The sequence below is a fragment of the Cololabis saira genome, chromosome 10 (genome assembly GCF_033807715.1).
Source record: "Cololabis saira isolate AMF1-May2022 chromosome 10, fColSai1.1, whole genome shotgun sequence".
Classification (NCBI taxonomy): domain Eukaryota; kingdom Metazoa; phylum Chordata; class Actinopteri; order Beloniformes; family Belonidae; genus Cololabis; species Cololabis saira.
The window spans coordinates 31,878,923-31,891,219 of NC_084596.1; the positions used below are offsets into that span (position 1 = coordinate 31,878,923).

The 12,297-nt window shown below is 41.1% G+C and overlaps 1 protein-coding gene across 1 annotated transcript in view; it reads left to right on the top strand.

The window, feature by feature from the left end:
• Window positions 1-12,297, top strand: part of LOC133452225 (collectin-12-like) — a 61,513-nt gene that overhangs the window by 3,385 nt on the left and 45,831 nt on the right. The window contains exon 2 of the mRNA XM_061731445.1: window positions 1,279-1,329. Coding sequence (XP_061587429.1) covers window positions 1,279-1,329 — 51 coding nt within the window. The remainder of the gene's footprint in view (window positions 1-1,278; window positions 1,330-12,297) is intronic.

Sequence of the window (12,297 nt, forward strand, 5' to 3'; positions counted from 1 at the left end):
AACATTCAACTTTTGAATGAAAGCTAAAGCGTCTTGTGTTGTGGTCCTCACCAAACCAGCGCTCGCTTGGATCTACAGCCAATGTAACATTACCATGTCATTAGCATCATTACCCTCCCCACCACAGATCCAAACAACTATCAGTTGGCCTCACACATGTCAAGTCAGCCATATGAAAGTACATGTAGTGACTGAATCTTGAGCAGCCAAACAAACATCTGTTAACGCAACCCGGTGATTTGCAACAATCATGTGGAAACAGTTGCTATGAGATGCCAGAAAAGTCACATTCCTTCAGCAAGATGACTTTTCAGATTCCTTACGACAACTTGAATTTTCTTTGTCAGGTCTGGTTCAAAGGTCACTACTACTGCTCTGGAGACTGTAACCCAGACCACATTTCTACAGTCCTACACCTGACTTTAAAGAAGAACTTTAAAGTTGAAAGGTCCTTTTTAGACTTGAGATCTTTGGGACTTGTGTGTGTCTTTACTTAAAGGGGACCTATTATGGCATCTAATACCTATTTTAAACAGGCCTTAAATGACTTAAAAACAAGCTTTTGATTGTTTTTGCTAAATAAATTAGAAATTCAGCCTCTGAGCCATGTCTTTATCTTCCCATTCTCTAACCTCATTATCTATGAGGGATTCTGAGTGGGCGGGGCTATGATAATGAGGCACTGTGCTGATTGGCTGCCTGAATGACGCGATACACCGCTACGAAAAAATGGTGGAAGCTCCGGCCAGCGGAGTTAGTTGTGGGCGTGTTTTCACGCATCGGAGGCCAACCGGTGTAAATTGTATTTTGGTTACATAACGAAAGGGAGCAGAATCTGAACGGCTCGTAGATCCACATCACACTGGATGGCTCATCCGGGCGGCTGTACAGACACTGCAGAATTTGGTTGATTTCCTCCTTCTCTGAGTTGTCACCATGAGGGGAGACCACTTTATATATGTTAAAGCAAGAGAAAACGTGTTTTTCATAATAGGTCCCCTTTAAAGTGGCTATAAGGACAAAGATGAGATAAATATCACTATCAAAGTGCTCTGCCGCAGATGAGGGACAGACTTGAAAGAAGACAAGTGTCTTCCAGGCTGTGGGAGACAGAATAATCTCACGGTGTGAAAGAATAATGGAGCATTTATCCAAAAGAGCTGGGATATCCCAACTTAACGAGTATTTGTAATGGCTCGCTAAATTGATTCAGCGATCTGTGGGTACACATATCAGAGGTTCACATCTGATTTTGTTTATTTCTCTGTTCCTTCTCAGACGACTTTGCTGATGAGGACGACGTGCAGTCCTTCGGATATAAGAGGTTTGGTAAGTGACTTCTTGACTTCCATCTGTGTCCACCTGTAAAAGTTCCTATTCTTAATAACTCATCATTGATGTCAGAGGGAATGATTTCCCATCAGGAATACAGAATTTTGGTTGGCTCTCTCCCAGCGGCAATATTTGTTGAGGTTGAGTAGAAGCCCGCACATAATTTCCCAGAAGCAGCCTTGTTTTTGGCTGCAGTCTTCATCCTTTTTTCTTTCTCTTATAACAGCAGTGGGTGCAGTTGAAATGAAACCGCAGCCTCCTGGGTGTTGCTGACTGGTTGACGACTTGCATCGTTATCAGCATACCGTTGTGCTTTTGCTGCACTCGGCATAAAAAAAGTCTAAAACCAGAAACTTCATTAGAATTTTCTGTTTATTTTCCTTGTGTGTATCGAGGTCTCAGAGTTAAATTTTCGGGACAGGCTGTGGTTTTTTTAGTGGTCACAACAAAAACAATACGCTTAATGTGACACACAAAAAAGGGTAATTTCCCATGTCAGAAAAAGAAGAAAAAGACGCCCGTTAAATGTCCACAGTGCTGCTGAGGGGGGCAGGTAAACCGCTGGCATCACTCAGAGTTCGTTTTTCTTTCCAAACCAGATCAGCTCAGGGATACTTATAGGATATCTGGTGTGAGAAAATCTCTCTTGAGGTCGTATCGCCTGCATTTTTATGGGCTTAAGGTCTGGGCTCTGACTGGGCTGCTCCAAAAGGTGAATTATTTCTTTTTCTAAAGCGGTTCTGTGGTAAATTTGTTGTTATGCTTGCGGGGTCATTGCTCCTATCACCCAGTTTCTGAGAAGCGTCAGTTGCTGGACAACCAGCTTGATATTATCCTCTAGGATATTTTGGTAAACTCTGAATTCATTTTTACCTTCAATGTTTTTAAGTGGTCAATGACCTGAGGAAGCAAAGCAGCACCAAATCATGCCATGCCTCATTGTGATGATATTTTTTCCTTTTTCACAAATAACAGAACCTTTTCCCCTGCAGACATACAATTAAAAAGTGCATTTTAGACCAACATTAATACAGAGAGCAACATTAATTATTAAAAGACACTTCCCCTTCTTTTACAACAACCCATTTCCATCAGTATCCAAATACGATACAACATCTCCATCTTTGGTGAAAAGTGTCCATTTTCATTTGTAGCCTTGCGGTCATCTGTTCCACGATGTAAACCTGCTTCAGTCTCTGCTTCCACTGTGTTATCATCGGTGATTTAGTGCCCTTCCAATTGACAGTAATCATTTTTTTGGCAATCAGTAACAAAATCTGCAGTATGCATCTCTGTTCTGCGTTATATGTTTCCTTTGTTACAACTCCCAACAAGTACACCGCAGGGTCCAGAGGAACATTTACTTTGACAATATTTTTAATTTCTACTTTGACATTTTTCCAAAACACTTGAATTGATGGACAGTCCCAAAAGATATGTGTGTAATCCCCAAATCCCCAATTGTGATGATGTTTGGATGTTGGTGAGCTGTGCTTAGGAGTCTTCTTGACTGGGTGTCCACTTTAGGAAGAGTAGGCCCAGTACTAAACGTCTCCATGTTTCTTTTTTTTCTTTTTTCTTTTTTTATTTATTAACATACAGTGCAAACAACGACAAAAGACGACATCTGTGTGTGTGTGTGTGTGTGTGTGTGTGTGTGTGTGTGTGTGTGTGTGTGTGTGTGTGTGTGTGTGTGTGTGTGTGTGTGTGTGTGTGTGTGTAAATAAGATGATGAAAGTAGTACATAAATTGAGAATATTAATTCGAGAGTAAATAAGTTAAACAAATAAATAATTATCATATAGAGTGGTGTAGCACGATATAATATAAATATAGCCTAATAATATATTAATATCCTAATATATAACAATTTTTATAAAATATTATAACATATAACCAAATTATATCACCACGTCTCCATGTTTCTAACTGTTGAAGCTTAAAGTCTTTGAACAGTTTTTTGGATCCCTTTCCAGCCTTGGGTAGATGAACTACTCTTGATCATGTGATTTCTGGGATCTTTTGGGCGGGTGTAGTTTATATCAGCAGATGTTTCTTATGAACAGCAAAGCTAAAGTCTTTTAGCTTCAAACCACATCCCCAAACTCATTGAGCCAATTGGACTCCGGTGTGTAGCGTGATGACGCCATTGAGCTTTATTTGAAGTAAGTGGACGTTTGTGGGTGCATTCGCTCACTTTTCCCTCCACAACTGCGTTGTCTTAAGCCTATTATTGTGACTTGTATGAAGCTGAAATGACATTTTAAAGAAGATTAAATTAGAGCCGGCGCAGCAGCCTAAACTGTCCCCGTAACCCAAACCAGGATAAGTGGAAGTTAATGTTTACATGGATACAGCAGATAACCAGTTAAGTTAACAAATTAAAATTACAATGGTTGAAAACATGGCTGCGGGTTGTCTTATAATCCAATATATTTAGCGTGGTTAAAAGTGCATGCTTAAGTGTCCTGGACTGATGACAACTTCATTCTCAAAACAATGTAGCAAACATGCGTTTGGCTCCAACCACCAGTGCTACGAGCTGGGTTAGCTGTGCCAAAGGTTGTAGTTGTTGCACTCCTCCAGTAACGCTGTTCAGGTGTGTATTAGTAGTGTATTAGTGTATTAGTAGACACATTGTAAATAAGCATTCTCGTTGTTGTTTTCCATTTACTTTGGTGGGATTTTGTGAAATGGACTTGCACAGTTTAGGCTAATATATACTGTATGTTACGGTAAATGTAGAAAAACGGCTTTTTTGCAAAATAGCCGGCAGGGCGGTGAATATGTAAAATAGCCGGCCAAACGGCTATTTTGCAAAATAGCCGTTAATATGCAAAATAACCGTCAGTGCGGCTAATGTAGAAAAACGGCAGTAGCCGGTTAATGCTGTGGATGTGTCAGACCCAACACTTTTTCGGGGAGTGTAACGTTAGGCTTCTTCAACAGCCATAAACAGCCTTGTCAACAACAAGCATGTGCAGCATATGGGCTTCTTCCATTGGCTGCTACGCACCAACTGCACTGATTGGCGACTGTAAGTGACTGGTTTGAAGCGCAAATTTCATCCATTCAACTGAACTGTAGGCTATTCTGTAGTGTAGTAACTGGACTCTATCTACCAAATGAATTACGTTTGCTTAGTTTGTTTTGGTTTAATCAATTTGTGCAAATGGAGGAGGAGGAGAGGCCTCATCTCATCATGCGCTTCGGGTTTGCGCGATTCGGGTTTAGGAGCGCACCTTCCATGAGAGAGACGCAACAACTGTTCGTCTGTTTTGGAGGTGCAAAGAGAAGGTGGGAATAGATCTTTCCTCACAAAGACTGTCACACTGGGTATTTGCGAGTACATTTCCCAGACCTATAAGGCTGGTAGAGGTGAGTGCACTCCACTGCGCTTTGCCACCTCGGTGGCAACGCTCTATTCTGGGGTGCCAATGACGTGATCTGTAGTTTGCATTATTCGTTTTGGAATAGGCTCAATTTAGGAATATACTGCATGGGATTTGAACTCAGAATAATTGCTATAATTGCCACGGCATGCCACATCGAGCATCGAGACTGGAGATGATTAAAAATGTGATGTCCGCGCACCATGAGCTTAAAAATGTATGTACTTTGCAAAATAGCCGTTTTTCAACATTAGCCGCCCTGACGTTTATTTTGCACATTCACCGTTTGGCCGGCTATTTTACATATTCACCGCCCTGCCGGTTATTTTGCACATTAGCCGGTTATTTTGCAAAAGAGCCGTTTTTCTACATTAACCGTAACATATATACAACAAAAAGCTCTGTATTTTTAAACCATATTGACATGACAAAACACATATTTGGGATTTGGTGGGACAGTGTTGGACGGTGTTTCCTCACTCATTGTTATTGGCTCTACGCTGAAGGCTACGGACTGCCTGTGTTTTCCTCTCCCACTCGTATCCATGTCTCTGAAACAAAGCAAAAGCACATTCCAAAATGCTGGACAAGTCTTTTAAATCATCTTCCTCACATACTCATGTACTGACAGAAAAGTATGTCGTCCTGCTGTTTGTGTCTTTATTGAGGGGAAGAATCAGGTCCGCTCTGACATCTGCTTTCCACAAGAGGTCTGTTATCCCACTGGGATCTGCTTCCCGTGTCCATACTGGAAGTTTATTCAGTGCAAAGCTACGTACTGGGAGAGCGGGAGAGGTGGAGGATGCAGTATGGTGTTTTCACCATCCAGGTCTGCACTGTGCTGTGTCAGCAAAGTGCCAAGTAAGGAGAGGGAGGAGGGGGGTGGAAAAAAATATCTATTTCCCCCGAAAAATCAGTTTTTCTCAGCTCTACTTCTTCTTTCTCATTCTTAACATGTCTCAGTGTCTTTTGATAGTTTTTTTTCCTTTTCTTTCGGTAATCCTCTTTTATTTTTATCTGATTCAAGGGGGAGACATATGTCAGCGGTTTTATTTTGAGCTGAGGAGTCGCATTCCTTGCCCGACTTATTTTTGGGAGCAAAACAGCAAGTGGTTTTAATTTACGGGGACTTTATGACCAGAGAAGAATGCTCTCGGAACACGTCTGTTACTTACACCCCCCTCCAGGGCATGCATGCCGTTTCTGCTCTGTTATTCTAATGAAAGATTACTCGCTCGTGTTTTCAATAAGGACCAGAGGGGGTTAAGACGAGGAGAGAGGGAGAAGACATTAAGGGATTTTGGAGAAGTTGGAGAATAAAATGAACAACAGGGGATGGAAGTGGGAGCCCGTAACAGATAGAACAACACAGACCACTGCTGGAGAGGAGGGACATGTTCTCCATCTCATCTGGATTAGTAGTCTGTGACTGGTCGCGTATGGAGGGTCAGTCCCAGACGTAGGTCAGCTGCAGGTTAGCTGCATGGGTTCCTGCGCTCAACAGCCTCTCAATGAAGTCCTGGCTTCATTCGCGTAAATATGGCTGACACGCAAAAAAGCTTGCAGCTCATCTCAGCAGTCAGCAGAGCCACATGTTCGTTCAGCGCCAGCTGTCGTCAGCTGGCAAAGAAAAGTGTGTTTACAGATACCATGAGGATTATGAGTTTTGTAACTTATGTGAGTTTAGAAAAAAATCCAAATGGAAATACTAACTAGGGTGGAAAAATATCTTGCAGCTACACTTTTCTGAAATGCTCTCAGAATTAGACATAGTTTATGTGTGAAGTGTTGCTCTTATTTATGATCTCGTTGTCTTTGAACAGTACGCTTTAGCTGGAAAAAAGGTATTTTTCTGACTTATTGACATTGTTTTTTTTAAGCTGAATCCTTTATTATCCATCCATCCATCCGTCCGTCCGTCCGTCCGTCCGTCCGTCCGTCCGTCCGTCCGTCCGTCCGTCCATCCATCCATCCGTCCGTCCATCCATCCATCCATCCATCCATCCATCCATCCATCTACACAGTGGGAAAGTAGGACCCACCCATCCCTAAGTAAAAATGATAAACATTTATATAACAACTGCATTTTGATAAAGATTTTTCAGGGTTTTAAAAGAAAGTCGTAGATTGGATTTTGCCGTCATTCAGGGACCAATCAGAAGGCTGACCAAGGGTCAATTGATTACAGCAGAGATTGCGGTCTATGGGCCTGATTTACTAAAGGTTTGCGTGCGTAAAAACGTGTGCAAACTTGACAGCACCCGCAAACCAATGTGCCAGCTGATCTACTAACAGCGTGCAAAGAGGACTGCGCCTCTCAAATGCGCAAAATAGCACACGCTATTCATTTAGTACTTTTGCCCTGATGAATAATCAATATGGGGCGTACCCGCCAGAAATCGCTAAATACTGGGAGGGGAAGATGCAAATTGGTCCATTTACCACGCGCAATGAGATTTACCAAGCCTGAACGTTTTTGCGGGGATTGTGATTGCGTCTGTATTTAATACGTTCGAAAGGAAGGTGCTAATCTCCACATGCAAAAGGAGAAATATTTTATTTGAATGTTAAATCGAGTATTATTCAGCAAAAGGTTGCCACAGGAGGCACATTCATTTTTTTATTTGTGATAATAAATAAATCACGTGTTTTCATGGAGAAAAAAGTGTTTCTTATTGTGCGCCTGTTCTGCAGTTGTCATACCCCGGTGTTGTGCCGTATTCAGCACCCCTGCTGTGAAAAGCACCCCCTCGTCTGACAAAAATGATATTCTCATTCCGTGTCACGTTCTGTTTAGCGTCCAGTTTTGTGTTAATGATTCATGTTTAAATGCGCTCATGGATTCCACAATAGTCATACTTTCCCACAATCACAGTCACAGATAACAAAAATCGGGTAAATGGTTATTGATGTCATTAATTAATAGCCTGATAACTGTGTTGTCTTCCATAATATTTGTAAATATATATAATATAAACTCCTAAGTATGTGTTTGTGTGAGTGTGTATATATAAATATATTGAAGTGTCAGTGTGTTGTTTTTTTTCTTGGTCTACTTACCATTGAATATACGAGGGGGTGCTTTTCACGGCAGGGGTGCTGAATACTGCACAACAATTTGCCTCTTCCACTAATATCTCTAACCCAACTCGTCAAATTTCATTTTGCGCTTGCGACTATATCCTGCTTTCCATCCAGACTCTCCATGGCGCAAAGTTTGCGCCGCAAACCGTAAGACGCGCAACACCTCATTTAAATACTGCGGTTTGCACCTGTTATCAATTGCGCACGCAATCTTAGTTGATCACCCGCAAAACACACAACAACAGCACGTGCAAACTTTTTCAGTGTACACGCAATTTAGTACTCTTTATTTAGGATCTTAGTAAATCGGGCCCTATGTCCGCTGTGGACTAAATATGTTTCTCTGTGGTGACGGATCAGAAATGCAGCAGTTATGTGGTGGCAGAATCCCTTTTCCCCACTGGAAATTAAATAGTTTGGATAAGAAATAACTTTTTCTCCAAGTCTTGAGTCACTGCCGTTATGTTTGTTAAGTCGAGTAAATATTGTTGTGTTCGCAGAGAACACCAAAACAGTTTTCAACCAAATATGCTACCCGTGGCATGAACCTGTACGTTACATTCAAAGTAAAATACAAATGAATATATGCTAGCATCCGGGATCCAAAAACCAACAGTAGTATTGAATTAAAACCTGTCAGCGTAGCTTATCAGATGGAGCAAGCCTTTATCTGGCAGTGTATTTCTGAACAAATGGTGGCTAGAATCAGCTTGTAAACTGAGTCCATGTTTTAATTAACTTGTCCAATGTGTGGTCCTTTGTGTGAGTTAACAGTGGGAGTATGGCCTTAAGAGAAATAAAAGGTTTCCCACCTGTGGTGCACCCCCGACAGGTCACCCTTCTATCACAGGTTAGATACAATTAAGATGTAATTATAAAAACCTGCTGTATGTTGTTTGCCAGTGGAAAAACAGACTTAGTTCTTTTTTACAGACTAATAAATAATGTTGGGTTTTCTCTGCCTGAAACATATAAACAAACATGAACACATGGTAAGTCAATCAAACAGGGAGGCTACGTGTGCATTTGTCAGAAGAAGCAAAATGCCCTGCTGAACATTTCCGTATGCAAATATGAGAGGAATTTAGTGCTATGAAATGCTTTGCGTGAGAAATCAGGCATGGGCATGTACACCTGGATGCTACATGGCATTACCGTTCCTGTCTGAACTCTCACAAGGTTCAGTTTATTTTCAAGCATGCTGTAAAAATGCATCCCAGCTGCTTTGACTTCCGTCTCAACTATATTGCTGGAACTTGGAATACACTCATTACTGTTCAGAACATCGGAAGAGGAGTTCCCTCAAACTCAAAGATTGATCTCAGGCATAAAATATGACTCTTGTGGAGGAGTCAGAGTAGCTTCTGTCTTTAAGTGGTTTTAGATATATATATATATAGCTGTGGTTGTTCTGACTGAAATAGGTTCAACCGCCTCATCAAACTTCTTCACACCAGTCTCCGCTGGATCCCTCGGGATGCATTGACCAATGTTGTTGACACGCCTGCAACCGACTGTCATCTGATAGGTTCTCTTCTCTCACATAATGGATGTTTTTCAAGCTCAGCGTTCACAGCTGGTTTTGGCCCCGTTACAAAAACAACACATACGATCCTGGAAGTGTCTTAACTCCATCTTCAGCCGACAATAGGCAAGGCAAGTTTATTTATGTAGCACAATTCAACACAAGGTAATTCAAAGTGCTTTACATCAACATTAAAAGCGGCAAGACACAATTAAACAGTAAATAACAAATAAAATGAAACAAAATTATGAGAAAAGAAGGTCAAATAATAAAAAGCACAAGTTGCTGAAAACTAAGGGCAGTAGAGTAACGCAGGTACACATCTCATTCACGGTTTTCAGAAAGTATTTAATTTAAGAGTATGCTTAAAGTGCATGTGCATGTGTCTCAGCATCAGTGTAAAACTTGATGGAAACCTTTTGTTCCCGAGGCGGGGCCAAAATCAACCTCGCTGCTTCCTCTGTTTGAAAACCTGCAGAAAGTTGAAATGAAAAATATGCATTTGTCTTTGTTTTGCTGTGAGTGCGAGTGCTGCCCCACTCTCAGACCTGGCTGTGGGGCTTTTGTTCCCCCTGGCAGGGTTTCAGTTGGCCAGCAAACAGCACAGGGATGTTCTTGTTTATGCATTAGTACGTGTATTTTTTTTTGTATGTGCCTTTACTCAGTTTTCAAGGGTTTTAAAATATCTATCCAAACGTCTGTTTTCTCTATTAACATCTGCATGGCTGCAGCAAAGGTAAATATCTGAACCGCTGAGTCAGCCAGACCGTACCTACACCGATGTTTATGATTGTAGGATTGACTCCACAGTGCAGCAGCATTTCAGCGTTAGTTCACCCACATCACTGACAATCAGTTATTTTTTAAGCTTAAAAACTTCAAAAACATTTCAAAAATGCAAAACCTCCCTTTGCTCTTCAAGTTTGACCTGATCTGTCCTGTACTTCTGAAACCTGATCCCAGTGAAGTAACTGTGTGTCTTCTGTTGGGCTCAAGGGCTCAGTTTTAGCTTCTGTCTCTTTTCAAAAGGCCTCGATTCAATCTGGTCGTATGTTACTGCATTTTTGCCATTAGATCATCATAACACTGGAACTTTAAGCTGATATCTTTTAAACCCTGTTTCAATGGGTATCTTGTTGTTATTCAGTTTCCAAATTGCTCTTCAGCCAGCGGTGGTAAAAGGTGACTGGGAGTGGTTGTGAGGTTTATGCTAGCCTGGCCAACCTTTCAGGTTCATTTCCTCTACAAAGAATTGGTCTGGTTCTTCTGAATTAGACTTCAATTTCTATGGAGCAGTACTAACGATTCAGAAGAAGCTCTCCGTGGACAACAGTGGATAGACATACAACCAATCAGAGAAAAGACACATGACTAAGCATCAACCAGACTAGTATAAACAAAAAAACATCAATGACAGTGAACAGCTGTCAGTTTTGCAGTAAAAGTGTGTTGATCCAAGGTTTTAGTACTAATTATCCCTATCTTGGTTGCTTTGAGAAGTTGCTCTTAAAGGGGACATATTATGGCATTTAATGTATATTTTAAACAGGCCTTGAATGTCTTAAAAAATGTCCTAAAGCTTGTTTTTTCTACATAAATCAGAAATTCAGCCTGTGGGCCATGTCACTAGTTTTACCGCTTCTAATAAAGCCTTTTTCTGTGCTTCATTCTGAGGGGAGGCGAGGCTATGATAATGAGGCTCTGTGCTGATTGGCTGCTTGAATGACGTGTAGGAGGGGAGGAGACAAAGCGTCGTTCCGGGGAGAAGAGCAGCGGCTGCGTAGCAAAGCGTGTCCACGGTTCTGCGTTAAATAGACACTTACCCCTATGCCGTAGGCTCTGCGTTGGTGTAACGCGGAACCATAAATCAGCCTTTAGTCACCTCGTCTTCACACAGGAAGATTGAATTTAATTCTAAACAGGTACACCACAGTTATTTACTCCAATTCCTCATCATTTCACTTCTTATGTTACAAGACAAATGAATCATGTTAACTGTAAAGAAATCACAACACTGAATTTTCACAAATGGCAACTTTATTGTTAAAATATATAAATATATATATGAACAGCTCCAGGTGCATTGATTTGAAAATCTGAAACCACAGAAGAAAAATGTATTACGGTACTGAGCCGCCGGCTCCCCCGGAGCCCCCGGGTTCGGAGCTCCGGGTTCGGAGCAGCTCCGTTGCTCCGGAGCTAAGCTAAATACTTAGCCCATGCAAAGATCATACAAATATAAATAACATTAAAAAAAACGTAACTTACCGCTGACTCGTGTGCAGTTACCGGGTCCGTGCTGTTGGAACTGATCCTTTTATGAGGGTAAATGTCGATGCAAAACCTCATTTTAACTCTCCCTCGCTGTTGAAACCGGTGGAAAACAGTCACCGCTGCCAGAGCCGGATTAAATAAATGGACTACACTAGGCAGACTGTGATTTTTGGGCCCCCCTCCATCGATGTTATTTATGAAATCTTAAACTTACCAAAGTTACTAATAAAACTTAATTCACATTTTACATAGCATAGTCATAGTCAAGTTGGTTCTTTGTATTCCAAAATAAGTCATGTGTTGTATATTAAACAGTCTATCAGACTATTTTTAGATTTTTATTATTTATACGTTATTACAATGCTCTATTAAATGCTATTAAATTATCCTTATCTTATCGATTTTGAGCATTTTGCAGAAAATCTTGATTAAATGTGTTGATTAAATTGAATAGTTAAATAAGAAGTCAAATCTACAAAGACCAATACAATTTGCAGTAAGACAAAGTGGGCTGTAGTATGTATGTCTGTATGTGTATATGTATGTATGTGTATGCGTATGCAGAGCCGTTGGGGAGATTTGCGAGGCCCTGTGTGAAATAGCCAGGGGGGCCCTTGAAATTTTGGGGTTTTTCGGGTCGGATCGGGTGTCTATATGCGCAATTTTAACTCTCCAATTAGCAAAATACTG